Genomic DNA, 16570 nt, shown 5'->3' on the forward strand with positions numbered 1-16570 from the left:
GAGTCTCTTGGAATAAGACAATGTCTGCTTGGGTGTTCTTCAAATGATTAAAATTTTTTTGTCTTTTTTCTATCGACCCAACTCCCCTGACATTCCAAGTGACAAACTGTAGTGAGTTCATCCTAGACTAACTTTAGCGATGTGTGTGTAAACAAGATCAAATGCAAAGTATGTGTACCTGGAAGTAAAATTAATGGGAGTATATACAGTACATTTAAATGTATGCTTAATTTGTACATAGGCAAAGTGTAATATAGTAATCCTGAATGAACTAAGCCAACTAAAGTGAGGACGTGATGTGGGTTTATGCATAAGTGAGATGAGCGTGCTTGTGAGTAGTTGTGATATCCATATCAATAGTAGAATATGATGTGTATGTGTAGGAGAATGCGTGCACGTGTGTGTATTTGTGTGAATAGTTTGAATTTGGTTGGGTTTGGACTTTGAGGGTGTATGATGTCACTGTGAGGAGATGCTGATTGAAGGAGACAGCTGGCAGACAAGAGGATATGTGACAATATGAGGAGGGGAGAAAACGTGAGACAGAGGGGGGAATAGAAGAGAAAGAAAGCGAAGAAGAAAAAAAGGACAAAAAAAGAAGAAAGGCTGTGTATACATACAGTGGGATAGAGAGAGAAAAAAAAACGGGGGGGAGGGGTAAAGTGGAAGCAGACAGTAACATGCAAATGCTACAAGTGTGTGCGCTGCGAGATAGAAAGAAAAGTTACCTGGTTGAGATAGATCATTAGTTACCATATCAATACAGCCATGGTGTTACTTCCCGGTCGCGGTAAAGTTGTCCATTGACGAAGAGTTTATCCACCGTGATGACAGCTCGGCATCCCTCGTTAATGAACTTCCTCCGAACAGGGAATAGGCGTCGGCGCCTGTCGAGGATTTCTCGGGGGAATTGATCGTTGACGCTGAAGTCCGTCCCCTTCAGCTCCCGACCTCGGCCCTTCACCTGCTCCTTCTGCTTGAAATGTTCGAATTTCGCCACGATGGGTCTCGGCCTACGGTTCTCTGGCTTCTTGGCTCCCAAGCGGTGAACGCGGTGAAAAGTGATGTTTTAGATGGCGTCCGCTGGGAGTTTGAGTTGTTGCTCCATGAAGGCCCCTACCGCTTCTTCCGGGTCCTCCTCAGATTTTTCGTGAATTCCCGCGAAGACCAGATTGTCCCTCATGCTCCGGGCCTGGAGGTCTAAAATCGTCTCCTTCATGGTCTTGTTTCCTTGGACGAGTTGTGAAACTCCGTCGGTGAGGGACTTCACCGACTCGCGGAGGGTGGCGTTCTCCGTAACCAAGGAGACGATCTGGTTTTGGCTGAATTCCAGAGATTCACGGATGGCCTGGAATTCTTTGTGAAGTACCTTGACGAGAGCGAGGCGGCCGTCCAGGCAAATCAGCCTCTTGTCGACGGACTCAAGGATGTCTTTGATGTCAGTGCCTGGCGGAGATATACCTCCAGGTGAGTCTTCCGGACGGCTCCGTTTGGGGTTTGGTGTCTTCGGTGATTTTCCCATAACTACACGTTCGAAGCACCCGTCGATGTACTCCTCCAGATCTTCCAGTTTGGGTTGGTTAGGCGTCTAAGGTGTTTAATTTGCTGGTTTTGTGTCGAAATACTTTGCGGATGTTTTAATCGTTGATTGTTTGTCTTTTTTTTTTCCAGAGCGCTATGTTCCGCTTGTCTGTATTCCGCGCGTCACGCACACTCTCGCGAGATTACAGCACCACGTCACTTCCCTGCCATGACACTTCCTTCAATAATCTTCTTAAATGTTCTTTTCCCATCGTCGTCACTTCAAACGTCGTTTGTCAAAATGTAATTACAAAACTTTTTTAAACACACTGTGGCATCATTTAAAAAGTGCATTTTGTGTTCAGTTGTGTTGTCATTGACTAATATGAAGACAAAATATGAAGACAATAAAGTCATAACACGGCGGGGAGAACAGGTCTGGTCTCCTGACTGTGTGGCCAACATGAACCCAGATCTTCCCATCTCCTGACTGTGTGGCCAACATGCTAACCACTCGTTCACCGTGCGGCCCTTTTTGTCTTTGTTGATAGTTTAATTGTGTGAAGGGTGAAAGCATTCCCACATCTACAATAGTGCTCCATTTTTATTCCCTTTATTCTTCCGTCTCTTTTTTGCCAGCTAACTACTCCTCCATTTCGTCTGTGTAGGCTCTCAGTCGTACAGGAGTTGTCCATCGAGGAAAAGGCTTCTTGAGACGTCATCTGTACTTCTGTGAAGAAGGTGTCGGACGTTTCGCTCCTCATCTGAAGAGCTTCGTCAGCGAACTAATACACTAATACGTCCGACACCTTCTTCACAGAAGTACAGATGACGTCTCAAGAAGCCTTTTCCTCGATACTCCTCCATTTCTCAACCAATTCAAACAAATCTAACTTCGAAATGTTCAGCTCACTCGGGACAAGTGTGCTACCAAATCAGACTTTCCCAAATGTTCCCACATTTAGTGTAAATTCATATTTTCTGCTAAATCTTTCCCATTGAAAATGAATGGGCAATTTAAAGGGTGCCCTCTGCTGATGACCATCATTTATTGACATGTTCTATGACTGAATCATTCTGCTGTGTCTGCAGCAGGAACATGGGTTGGGTGGTCACTCATGTGGTTTGTAACCAAAAGGCGCTTGGTTGATGTAAGTGCAGAGTGACGCCTCAGTGTGAAGTCCTGGCTTACTCGTGTCCAATCAAGGTGTAATCCACACAAAGTCCATATAGTTGTAGAAATTTAAATGTTTTATTCCAGAGTGTCACGATGTAGACAAATTGTTCGTTGCACCAAAAAAAAAAAAAAAAACTTAATTGACCAGACACGGTAAAAAACAATGTGGCTCCACAGCAGTCTAAAGCTTCCACTTCTTTGCTCACAGCACCTCCCCCAACATACACTGTACATGGCCGCACACCTGAATGGAGCCTTTAATCAATGTAATTATTTTTAACTAAAATAGCAACAACACGAATGAAAATAAATACCATTGTAAACTTCAAACAATATTTCAAGTATGCATCTTGCATAAATAAGAAAAACTACACATTATAATTAAATGGCTCGTACACACCCGGCCCCTAATTGTTCTCTCAACAGAAACAATTACCACACATATCAAAATACTGTATACACGGGTGCATATGTTCATTAAACTTAAATCTTGTCCTTTCCCCCCCTTTTTTTTTTTTTTTTTTTTTTTTAAGAGTCTCTTACCTACACGCGGTGTTATCTGTCTTATACTGCTTCTAGAAGGAGACTGACCTTGGGGATGGGTCTATCTAGTTCGCTGGTCTTTGTCTTTACACAAACACACCAAACAAGTCCGTGTTCATCTGGCATCGCCTCGATGATCTTACCAATGACCCACGAGTTTCTTGGCGCAGTCTCGTCCACCAGCAAAACAATGTCTCCCACCACAAAGTTTCGCTTCTTTTGTGTCAACTTCTGACGTACTTGGTACTCAGGCAAGTATTCTCTCATCCATCGTTTCCAAAAAGGTCCGCCTTATACTGGACTTGCCTCCACCTTCTGCGTACATAAAGGTCCTCCTGTTGGAAGATTCCTGGAGGTAGAGAGGGCTTGGTCTTCAGTAGCAGATGATGATTTGGACTAAGCGCCTCCAGGTTGTTGGGGTCGTTAGGTGCCGTAATGGGTCGTCCATTAATGATGGCCTCAGCTTCACACACAAATGTTTGGAGGTTCTCCTCATCTAGATTCTGTGTCTTTAAGGTGGCATTGAGGATTTTTTTGATGGATCTGATTAAACGTTCCCATACTCCTCCGTGGTGAGAGGCAGCTGGGTGTTAAACATCCACTTAATGCCTCGTTGGATGGCTTTCTTGAGCTCTCGCTCTGCTCCAACAAAATTAGTACAATTATCAGATTGTAGTTCCACCACCTGACCTCTTCTTGCAACAAGCCGTCATAGGGCGTTGAAAGAGTCTGTATCCAAGGATGTTGCCACTTCCAAGTGCACAGCTCGTACTGCTAAACAGGTGAAGATAACACCGTATCTCTTTATCTCTGATCTTCCACGTTTAACGTCAAAGGGACCAAAATAGTCGACGCAAGTTCTGGTAAGAGGGTGGTTCATCAGGTGTGACTCTGTCCGTGGCAGTTCTGCCATCTGTTGTTGTGCAATAACACCGTGTAGCCGTCGACAAACTATGCATTTGGACAGGACTCTCCTGATTGTTGCACTGGCATTGGGGAGCCAGTATTTTAAACGCAGTTTGGACAGAATATAGTTACGGCCGCTGTGACCTGTGTCTCGATGGATTTCCTGTAGAATGAGGTCTGACACCCTTAGGCCCTTGGCCAGGATGGCAGGGTGTTTTGTTTCTTCTGGCATGGCTGCACGATTGAGCCTTCCTCCAACCCTTAGTATTCCATCTTGAAGTACCGGGTTGAGTTTGTATATGTGGCTGCTTCTTTTGACAGTCTCTCCCTTTTGTAGAGCGTGAATCTCCGTTTTAAATTTCTTTCGCTGGCAGTGGCGTATGATTTCCAGCTCGGCCTCTTTCAGTTCATATACTGTGAGGGTTCTTTGGCTCAGGTTGGTTTTGTCTGTCAATTTGCTTCTGTGCTGCAGTCTTTTCTTTTGATTCTCATCAGCACCAGACCTTGTACTCTGCTCCTTTCTTTGCTTAAGCAGATTCAGCATTGTATTCCTAACTTTAATAATCCATGCCACTGCTCTTTTAAGGCGCGTCCATGAGGAATAGTAGTTGATTAGTTGCTGCATTGCATCTACTTCATCCAATATAAGAGCGTTAATGGTGGCAGTTTTCTTCATCTCAGGATCTCCTTTAGTGAGGTCTTTTAAATGATCAGGGTTCTCTGGCCAGTTGTCAGTTGATTGGGTGAGAAAGCTGGGTCCAGATATCCAGGCTTTGTTTTATACAAAGGACTCCACTTTCTGTCCTTTTGATGCATAATCTGCTGGATTTAAGTGTGAGCTGACATGTCACCAATTATTTATTATGGACACTTTTCGTATTTCTGTTACTCTATTAGCTACGAATGTGCGAAATCTTGTTGTCTCATTGTTAATGTACTTAAGCACAGTTGTGCTATCCGTCCAAAACATTGAGTCCACAGTCTGCAGCTCCAGCTCCTTCTTCAACATCCTGTCCATGCGCCATGCCATAGTTGCTGCTGTCAATTCCAGTCGTGGGATGGTGGTTGTCTTAAGTGGTGTAACTCTTGCCTTTCGCATGACAAAGCTACAATGGACTTGATTTTGGTTGTTCTGTTGGACTAAGTAGGTGACTGTGCCATAGCCATCTTCGCTAGCATCACAGAAATGATGCAGCTGTGCAAATGTAGACTCTCCAAAGTCTGCTGGCTTGTAACATCGGTCAACTCCAAAGTTACAGAGTAGCTGCAGTTCCTTAATCCAGTCTAGCCACTGCTGTGCAAGATGATTTGGAATCATGTCATCCCACCCGAGCTTCATCCTGCATAGCTCTTGCAAGATCTTTGCTGACAGCACCACCGGAGCCAAGATCCCCAAAGGATCGTAGATGGAGCTCACCATGGAGAGAATGTTTCTTCTGGTGGGTGGTCTGGGTGGTATGACAATTGTGAATCTGAACTGGTCAGACTCAACACACCATTGTACGCCCAAGGCTCTCTCAATAGGAAGAAAATCTTGATCCAGATCAAGGTCTTTCACTGCACCTGCCCTTTCCTTTTCGGGTATGGCTGCGAGCACTACTCTGCTGTTGCTTATCCATTTAGTTAAATGGAAGCCTCCTTTCCGACAGACGATTTTCAGATTGTGGCATAGCAACACAGCCTTGTCCTCAGAGCTGACTGACTTGAGGCTGTCATCCACATAAAAATTGTGCAGTAATGTGCTGACTACTGAAGCATCAAACAGGTTCCTGTTGTCTTCAGCGCATCTTCTGAGAGCGTAGCTAGCGCAGCTTGGTGATGAAGTAGCACCAAACAGGTGGACAACCTTCTTGTATTCCATTAGTATTTTGCTGATGTCTCCCTCAGGCCACCATAAAAACCTAAGTAGGTCAGCATCTTCAGGTGGTACTCTTACTTGGTGGAACATGGCTTCCACATCTGCCATTATAGCCACCGGTTCCTGGCGAAATCTTGTGATGACGCCAATCAAGGTACTTGTGAGGTCTGGCCCCTGGAGAAGCTGTGCATTCAAAGAAGTCCCTAGATAATAGGCACCACAGTCAAATACAACACGAAGCTTGTGTATTTTGGGATGATACACACCATGGTGTGGAATATACCAAACCTTTCCATCGTTACTATTAAAGTCTTCTTCAGCAACCTTTGCCTTTGGTGATCATATCGCTCATAAAAGGTGATGTACTCTGCTTGAAAGATGGAATTCTTGAGGAGTCTTTTCTTCAAGTTCAATGCTCGCTGTTCTGCGATAGCATTTTAGTGGCAAACCAACACAATAATGTCCCCGTTTCAATCTGGTAGACTGTGACACACTTTCCATGAATTGGAGGTCTTCTTGGGACATTTCCATCTGCTCATCTTGGCTACCTTCAGGGAAGTCATACTTGAACGGTTGGTTCCATAACTCATCCAGTTTGGCCACAGTTATTCTGTTTGATGTAACAGATATTACATCTCCAATTATTCCACAGTTGCCTTCCCTCAATGGTCCATTAACTGTCCATCCCAGTGCAGTTTTGACGGCATAAATTGGAACAGTCTTTTGTTCTCCCATAGTTTTGTTTTTGTTCTCCCATAGTGGTTAATAAAATGTTGATCTTCTTCCCATTCAGGTTGAGGTCATTCATCAGCCTTTCGGTGCAAAAGGTTGCAGTGCTGCCTGGATCCAAGACATCCAAGGCATATGAATTTATAACTTTGCTGCCATTCTTTGCTTTTACTCGGACTGGAACGATGGCAAGAATACTGTCCGTTTCTCCAGCCCCAGTGCCAGAACATATCTTGTTTGTTGTATCTACAAATCCACTGATCACTGACTGCTTCTCTCCTTCGTCGGATGATCCTTCCTTTGGTGTAGTCTTTGCGCCCAATGTGCAACACAGTGTGATGAGTCATTGTGCAGACTTCACAGTTTACTTTGTCTACACAGAACTTGCTCATGTGTCCTTGTTTCAAACAGCTGAAGCACAGTCCTTTCCCACGAAGGAAGTTTATCTTCCCTTTGTGCAGAGCCTTTTTCAGTTTGTTACATTCCATCATACTGTGTTGACTTTGACAAAAGAGACATGGCTTGGTGTAAGCGTGGGCAGGACCATGAGAACTCCTTTTACTTGACTTTAAGTCTGTACTGGTACTTGGTGGGTTGCTCACTGGTGTCGCTGTTGTGGTAAAAATTGTTTTAAAATTCTTTCTTTCTGTTGTGAGGTTGTGAGGAGTCTTCACTTGACCTTTGCTGTTGTCCTTTATATCTCCAAACAAAGGATGTTGTGCAACTTTAGCTTGTGTATTGACAAACTTTACATGGTCTTTAAACTTGGGTCTTTTAGATAGTTTCTCCTGGATTTAATAAGCAACACTCCTCCACCTCTCCCTCAGCTTATATGGAAGCTTATTAACAATGCCACGCATGTTAGAAACATGATCCAACTCCTCCATATACACAGTACTCCATGTCTGACATTGCATTGGTACAGCTGGTGAGGAAGAGAGCAAGTGCACTGAGAGCCTCACCATCCTCTGCCTTGATTGTAGGCCAACTCAAAGCTTTGTTTATATATGCTACAGAGATCCTATATTCATTTCCATAATGTTCTTTTAAAAGCGCCTTTGCTTCACTGTAGCCCTTGTCTGGATCCATGTGTAGACAACTTCGTATTAACTCCCGAGGCTATCCACTGGTGTATTGTTCCATGAAATATAAACGATCCTTATTGCTTTCAGTTTTGCTCTCCACACCATGTTCAAATGCTCTTATAAAAAGTCCGTAGTCCAATGGATCTCCTTTGAAGATGGGAACGTGTTGTGGCGGTAGAGTAGAAAGTCTTTGTTGCTTTACCAGGAATTCTGTAATGTCATTTTGGCGTTGCATTATATTCAACAAAGCTTCCGGGCCTGCTGAGCTGCCTGAAGAGGAACTATGGTCATTGTTACCACGTGCTGGTACTTGTGCAGCAGTACCAGGGCATGGCCTTGTGTTACTTTTATTTTGTTGTTGCTGAGTGGTTACTCCATGGCTGTTTGATTCGTAAATTTTGCCTTTCACAGTTGGCTGATTTTCTTGTGGATCTAGGAGGTTTTCCTTTTGGGAGGTCTTTACTAGATCTCTAAATCTTTGGGAGGTCTAGACTAGAGGTCTAATAATCAGATCAAAGAGATCAAAGATGGCGCCCTCCGTGGCAGACGTCTCTGTGACACTCTCCCGTGTTTTTCTATTTTTTGCTATTTTATTGTTCATTTTGGACATTCAACACACTCACGCAGTACATTACAACAGAGAGACACTTTTGAACATCGGCAGGGTTCACCATGAACTTTCATTTAGCCTCTCAGACTTTGCCTTTCTTCTGCGCCGGGAGAACGCAGCAGCCTGCGGACCCGGTGAGCTGAATACCCGGCGAGCAAAGCATCCAAGGCGTAAACGAGGCAAGCGAGCCGGCCTGCATGCTAGGCTAAAAGCTAGAGCGACGAGGCCACCGCTACCAAGCCTGCTGCTAGCCAACGTCCGCTCTCTTGAAAACAAGATGGACGAACTACGAGCAAGGATTACAGCTCAACGTGAGATCAGGGAATGCTGTGTCCTCACCTTCACAGAAACCTGGCTGACGGAGGATATACCGGACTCGCCGATCCAGTTGGAATCATTTGCTGCTTACCGGGGAGATCGGACTTTAGCGTCTGGTAAACACAGAGGTGGCGGCGTCTGTGTTTACGTAAACAAACGGTGGTGCACAGACGTACAGACGATGGAAAAGCACTGCTCGCAGGACATTGAGCTGCTGATGGTGAAATGCAGACCTTTTTATTTGCCTCGTGAGTTTAGCGCTGTGTATTTAACTGCTGTTTACATCCCACCACGAGCTAACACCGCTAATGCACTAGGCCTCCTGCATGACATCATTGATAAACACGAGACCAAACACCCAGACGCTGTATTTATTATATCTGGCGATTTCAACCACTGTAACCTCAGGACTGTCCTCCCCAAATATTACCAGCATTTGAGCTTTCCCACAAGGGAAAATAACATCCTGGACCAAGTCTACAGCAACATGAAAGGTGCTTTGAAGGCTGTTCCAAGACCCCACTTTGGAAAGGCTGACCACATCTCTATATTCCTTTATCCAACATACAGACAACTTCTTAAAAAAGCTCCCCCTGTACGTACAGCAGTTAAAGTGTGGAATGAAGAAACTGATCAAGTACTTCAGGACTGCTTTGGCTGCACAAACTGGGATGTGTTTAAAACTGCAGCGGGGAGGGAAGATTGTACTGTTGATTTGGATGAATATGCTTCTGCTGTTACTGGCTACATTAGTACATGCATAGAGACTGTTACCACCACCAAGTATTACAGAAAATACCCTAACCAAAAACAGTGGATGAACTGTGATGTAAGGGCTAAGCTACGTGCTCGTTCGACTGCATTTGTCATGGGCATCGCTGATGACTACAAAAAGGCCAGATATGACCTGAGGAGGTCCATACGGGAGGCCAAAAGACAGTACAGACAGAAGCTGGAGGGCTACTATTCCACCTCAGACCCTCAGCGCATGTGGGTGGGGCTCCAGCACATCACAGACTATCGACAGCAGAGTAGCGTAGCCACGTCCAGCCAAACCACACTTCCAGATGAGCTGAACGAGTTCTATGCCCGCTTTGACACCCAAACTCCTGATGAGCAGAGAGGGTGGCTGGACTTGGGGAGCACACAGGACTCACCTCTCATGGTGACATCAGCTGATGTGCGCAGGGTTCTAAACAAAACAAACCCACGAAAAGCAGCAGGCCCAGACAACATCTCAGGACGTGCACTTCGGGTTTGCTCATCAGAGCTAGCTGATGTGCTTGCTGACATATTTAACCTGTCGCTTGCACAAGCATCTGTACCGACCTGCTTTAAGTCCACCACCATAGTGCCCGTACCCAAGAAGAGCAACGTGACCTGCTTGAATGACTATCGCCCTATAGCACTCACTCCTATTGTTATGAAGTGCTTTGAAAGAATAGTCATGACCCACATCAAAAAGAGCATCCCGGCGGCAACTGTGGACCCTCTACAGTTTGCATATCGCCAGAACCGGTCCACGGATGATGCAGTCAACACTGCCATCCACACAGCCCTTTCTCACCTACAGGGCCAGGACACATACGTCAGAATGCTATTTATAGACTATAGCTCTGCATTTAACACAGTCAGCCCCCACAAACTCACAAATAAGCTTCTCACACTTGGCCTGTCACCCTCCCTCTGTAACTGGGTGTTTAACTTTCTAACAGGCAGGCCCCAGTCAGTCAGAGTCCACAATCGTACATCCAGCTCAAGAATTGTGAGCACTGGGACCCCACAGGGGTGTGTGCTGAGTCCGCTCCTCTACACGCTCTTCACCTACGATTGCGTGGCCTCCCAGAACAACACCAGCATCATTAAATTTGCGGATGACACTACAGTCATCGGACTGATCACTGGTGGTGTTGGAACATCATACAGAAGAGAGGTGGCGGACTTCATAGCTTGGTGTCGTGATAACAATCTCCTTCTCAATACAGATAAGACTAAAGAGATGATCATCGACCCAAGAACAAGGGAAAAGGAGCCACATAGACCCCTGTTTATTGATGAGACTGAGGTGGAGAGGGTGAAAACCTTCAAGTTCCTTGGCACACACATCAGCGAGGACCTCACCTGGTCTCACAACACCCAACAAATTATGAAGAAGTCCCAAAGGAGACTGTACTTCCTGAGAAGACTGAGGAAATTTGGCATGTCCACCACAATCCTGAGTTGCTTCTACAGATGCACTATCGAAAGTGTCCTTACCGCCTCCATCACTGTTTGGTACGGTAACTGTACAACACGTGACAGGAAGGCACTCCAGCGGGTGATCAAGACCTCACAGAACATTGTTGGGGCAGCCCTCCCCTCACTGCAAGACATTTATAAATCTAGAGTCCTACGCAGAACACACAACCTCATCAAGGACAGCACACATCCACAACACTCATTATTCACACTCCTACCATTAGGCAGACGCTACAGGAGTTTGAAGTCCAGGACCACAAGGCTGGCAAACAGCTTTTACCCACAGGCCATCAGGCTCCTCAACGAAGCACTCGCACACGCCGCACGCACACACTCATAGCACTTTATTTATTTATTTATTTGTTTGTATTATTTGCTTGTATTAATGTCTCTTCTGTTGTTGTTGCTTAATTTATTGGTATATATGTTTATGTGTTTATGTTTCTTATGTTCTTATTCTTTCATTTGTTTTATTTCTTTTCTTGGGAGAATGAACAGAATAAGATTTTCATTGCATGGTATAACTGCTGTTTTACTATGCACATGACAATAAAACTCTCTTGTATCTTGAATCCTCAAACATCTGTAAAACCTTGAGTTTAGCTTCTGTAGCTGCCAAAGCAATCTGAATCTCAAGCTCCTCCCTCTTGGCTTTAAGCTTATTCTCTTGTTCCTCTAAAGCTTGCCTTTTCTTGAGAGCTGTTGCCTTTGCTGAAAGTGCAGCCTATTCCAATTCTGCTGTTAGACGTACTGAAGTTGAAGAGGATGTGGAAGAACCACCACGACTTTTCGATCCTTTTGACCTTTTAGATGATGCTTCTGATATGCTGTCTGAAGGGTGAACATTTTCATTTACTTTCCTTGCTTCCTCCATACGTTTGTAAACATCTTCCATCCAACCAGCAACATGGTTAATGAAGTCTTTGAATGAATCTGCCTTTGGTTTAAACTAATTCTGTTGATCATTATTCATAGCATCGTCAGATCCAAGCTGCTGAAATATTTCCTTCACAGAAATGTTCAGCTCACAAAATTCATCAAAGAGCTTGTTAAAATTGGCACTCAGCTTGGTTTTTATCAACTCCAAATTTCCATCATCATCCATTAAATGAAGCAACGTGTTCTTTTTTCTTGTCAGTTGAGCCAACGTAGACGTCCTTGCACCTATTTTTCTTTGTAATGCATCCTCCATTGCCTTGACTGTGGGTTTCACCGGCCGCCTTTCCACTGTGGCTGAATCTTTATCATCCTCCATGATTTAGAAGCCTTTTCCACTTGCTAGCTGCAGTTAGCTTGACACAGCAAAGTGTTCCAATCCATCACAGTCGCACCACAAAGAGAAATATTCACAGGTCTTTAAAGTCGTTACCGGGTCGATATAATAATAAGCAATAAGCATAACAATATGCATTTCCACTTGAAGCACTTACTTGCGTTGATGAGGAGCCCCCACTTCTCCTGAGCGAAGTCCTCTTCCAAAGTCCAGGTGTTCCAAATAAAGTGCGTACCATGAGGAGATGTTTTTTTTTACTATTGTAAGTGCAGAGTGACGCCTCAGTGTGAAGTCCTGGCTTACTCGTGTCCAATCAAGGTGTAATCCACACAAAGTCCATATAGTTGCAGAAATTAAAATGTTTTATTCCAGAGTGTCAGGATGTAGACAAATTGTTCGTTGCACCAAAAAAAAAAACCATGTGGCTCCACAGCAGTCTCAAGCTTCCACTTCTTTGCTCACAGCACCTCCCCCAACATACACTGTACATGGCCGCACACCTGAATGGAGCCTTTAATCAATGTAATTATTTTAACACTTGAATGAAAATAAATACCATTGTAAACTTCAAACAATATTTCAAGTATGCATCTTGCATAAATAACAAAAACTACACATTATAATTAAATGGCTCGTACAGTTGAAATCCCGTGTGCATTCATCACGTGGTATATCAGAATACTACAGACGGAAGTCCTCCAAAGGCCGATGGCAGTGTTGGCACGTTGTGGCAAACCTTTTCATTAGTGGCGGTTTTTCCTTGTTATTGTGTGAATGCTGAAAGGAAGCCAAAGGAAGCTGGTTCAAATTCCCTGCATGCATTCATCAAGTTATATCCAATTATATTACAGATTGGAGTCGTGCTTGCTTGTTAAATTGTCCTTCATGTTAAATGTTAAGTCTGTAACGTTGCACATCTGTTCGGCATTTGCTGTTTATTCGTCAATACACTTAATTTGGAATCAATATTTTGTATATAAGCTGTTTATTATTACTATTTATTATTCACCATAGTGGATGATGTCCCTTGCAGTCAACAAGAAGACCACAAGGGGGCGACACGGGCCACGTTTCAGCACCGCAGGTTATCCGTGACAGGAAGTGACAATCATTTCAGTGTCTGACAATATAAGGAAAGTGCCTGATATCAAGTGAACGTCCAGTGAATATAATTCACTAAAGTCAAGCTGAATGAGTACAAGTTCACCGTCAGCTACCACCAGAGGGCAGCATACTGTGATGTGATGTTTAATATTGGGTAAAGTCAACCACAGACCTCCACACTATATTTGGGTTCAATCACCTTCATTGGCAATGCACTCAAATCTCACTGATTGCAATTCCAGTGCTCAAACTTGTTCAAATCCACAGAATCCAGCAAACAGGGCCGCCCCTGACCAACCGGGGCCTCAGCGAAATGTTATTTGGCATTCAATGAATGGAAAAAAATGTGTCCAGTGTAGACAGAGCCAGAGATTCCTATGTGATGAGTGGCAGTTTGGTGTTTTATTTCAACAACAGACCCACCTTCCAGTGAAGCACCAGTTTCCTTGTGTTTTGCAATCACTACTTTCCAGTAATGGAACAGGAAGTGACTTCATTAGTTTCAGCATTGAGTGATGACAGCATCCAGTCAAATAAAACACCTTTAACTACAAATGAAACCACTGCAGTGACCGTGTCTTTCTTTTACACCTTCATAAAAACCACATGGATTTACTGAACAAAGACACGTGCAAAGAATATTACAACACAGTGGCTGCATGGAAGTCAGGCGAGTCAAACAGTCGACCGTCAGTGAATCTGCATGTGTCTTTTCAAATTGGACTTCAAAGAAAATGCGTCACCGCAACTAAACCGTTTTTCTCCTGTGTGTCCTCACGTGTGATTTCACCTGTGCCTTAAATGTGACCTTAAATGAGCAACTGAAAGGTGTTTCCTCCTGTTTGTGTTCTCATGTGTAATTGTACAGTACATTTGTCTTAACAGTGAAGCCTTTACCTCAGTCTGAGCAACTGAAAGGTATTTCTCCTGTGTGTATTATCATGTGTAATTGCATGTGTGTCTTCACAGTGAAGCCTTTACCACAGTCTGAGCAACTGAAAGGTTTTTCTCCCGTGTGTGTTTTCATGTGTCTTTGCATGTCTGACTTTTGAGTGAAGCCTTTACCGCAGTGAGAGCAATTGTAAAGTTTTTCTTCTGTGTGTGTTCTCATGTGTTTTCTCATGTTTGTCTTGACAGCGAAGCGTTTACCGCAGTCTGAGCAACTGAAAGGTTTTTCTCCTGTGTGTGTTCTCATGTGTATTTGCATGCTTGTCTTTTGAGTGAAGCCTTTACCGCAGTGTGAGCAATTGTAAGGTTTTTCTCCCGTGTGTGTTCTCATGTGTGTTCTCATGTTTGTCTTTACAGCGAAGCGTTTACCGCAGTCTGAGCAACTGAAAGGTTTTTCTCCTGTGTGTGTTCTCATGTGTGATTGCATGCATGTCTTGTGAGTGAAGCTTGTACCGCAGTCTGAGCAACTGAAAGGTTTTTCTCCCGTGTGTGTTATCATGTGTCTTCTCATGTTTGTCTTTAAAGTGAAGCGTTTACCACAGTGTGAGCAATTGTAAGGTTTTTCTCCTGTGTGTGTTCTCATGTGTTGAGCCAAATGACTCTTACAAGAAAATCTTTTATGACAAACTGAGCAGTTCAAAAGTTTAGCTGTTGTCTTTTTAGAGCTTTCAGAGTGTTTGTTGCCAGTGTAAGTCATCATATCACCTTCACAGTCTGTATCGCTGCTCAGAGATTCTTGGTTGTAGTCGCTGTCTTCACCTTCAGGAGAGTGTGACGTTGTGTCGTCAAAATCTGACAGTGGAGCAAAGAGGTTGTCTGCTTGTGATCCTCCACAGTGGTCTCCATCAGCTTCTGTTGTCATGTGTTGCAGTGAGCTGCTGCATGAAGGCTCCGCCTCGCTCATCTCCTCACTTGGATGATGATGAAGCTGTGAGAGCTCAGGTGGTTTGTCTTCATGGTCTTTAGTCACTGCAGGGACACCAGTCAGTGGCAACCTGGCGAGATCAGCCTCCTCTGGCCCTGGAAGATGCTCTCCCTCCTGAGTGATCGAGAGTTCTTCCTCTTCCTCTTTAACATCGGGGGGCTGTGGCTTCTCCTCCTCTTCCTCTTTAATGTGGGGCTCCATTCCTTCCTCTTTACTAAGAGGGGGCTGTGGCTCCTCCTCCTCTTTAATAGGATGTGTCTCCTCCTGCTCCCAAGTGGAGCTCCCACCCTGTGGCTGAGGGGGACGGTCTCCTTGACGACCAGTCAACTGCTGGATGTCTGCAGGACACAAAGAGGAATTATTGTGGAAGCTGTTTGTGCACTGTAATAAAAAAAGCTGCACGCACGTCATGGGAGCGAGCACGCTCCGCTAAAACTTAAACTCTTGGACGCCGACGGCTTGATCACGTCTACTCTTCAGTGGTGTGGTTATGGTTCCCTAGTCTCATTTGTACGGCGGTAATAGTGCGCCACCTGCTGACCGTAGGCTGAACAGGTGAACTGAACTTGCACATGCAGGATTATGAACCATAGTGGTAACAGTCATTTGTATTGGTTAGAAAATACATACCGCACGGTGGTCTAGTGGTTAGCACGTTGGTCAATACAGGAACAGCCTGGAGATCGGGAAGACCTGGGTTCGATTCTCCCCTGGGCATTTCTGTGTGGAGTTTGCATGTTCTCCCCGTGTGCGCGTGGGTTTTCTCCGGGCACTCCGGCTTCCTCCCACATTCCAAAATCATGCATGTTAGGTTAATTGGCGACTCTAAATTGTCCATAGGTATGAATGTGAGTGTGAATGATTGTTTGTCTATATGTGCCCTGCGATTGGCTGGCGACCAGTCCAGGGTGTACCCCGCCTGTCGCCCGAAGTCAGCTGGGATAGGCTCCAGCATGCCCCCGCGACCCTGATGAGGATGAAGCGGTATAGAAAATGGATGGATGGAAAATACATAAATAGGGGGGCAACTATTTTACAACGTGTCATAAATACATTGGGCTTCATTCATGAAGCCTTCTTCCGAAGATTTTTGGCGTTCACGAAATGTGTTCTCAACTCACAGTTCTTAGATCTAAGAACAAATTTCACTAACACTCAGGAGGACAAATACAGCTTGCACTTTCAATGCGCAAATCGCCCTCATGATGGATTTTGCAACCTGATCCCAAAAAATGTAGTGCAAATAAAATATCCCAACAATTATTTATCATCAAAACAACTAAAATATACTCCATTGATAAATATATATTCAAATCCCAATTCATCCAAAAAAAA

General features: G+C 44.4%; 1 protein-coding gene across 3 annotated transcripts in view; it reads right to left on the minus strand.

Moving 5' to 3' along the window:
- The window catches only part of LOC129168754 (gastrula zinc finger protein XlCGF8.2DB-like), a 120788-nt gene that overhangs the window by 76471 nt on the left and 27747 nt on the right, over positions 1-16570 (minus strand). The window contains exon 3 of one of the 3 annotated variants that reach the window (XM_054754383.1): positions 15016-15573. In XM_054754383.1, coding sequence (XP_054610358.1) covers positions 15016-15573 — 558 coding nt within the window. Of the gene's footprint in view, positions 1-11267; positions 15574-16570 lie in introns of those variants that run through there. The other 2 variants (XM_054754380.1, XM_054754382.1) reach the window with 2 other exon arrangements.

Source organism: Dunckerocampus dactyliophorus, chromosome 16 (assembly GCF_027744805.1).
Source record: "Dunckerocampus dactyliophorus isolate RoL2022-P2 chromosome 16, RoL_Ddac_1.1, whole genome shotgun sequence".
NCBI lineage: Eukaryota > Metazoa > Chordata > Actinopteri > Syngnathiformes > Syngnathidae > Dunckerocampus > Dunckerocampus dactyliophorus.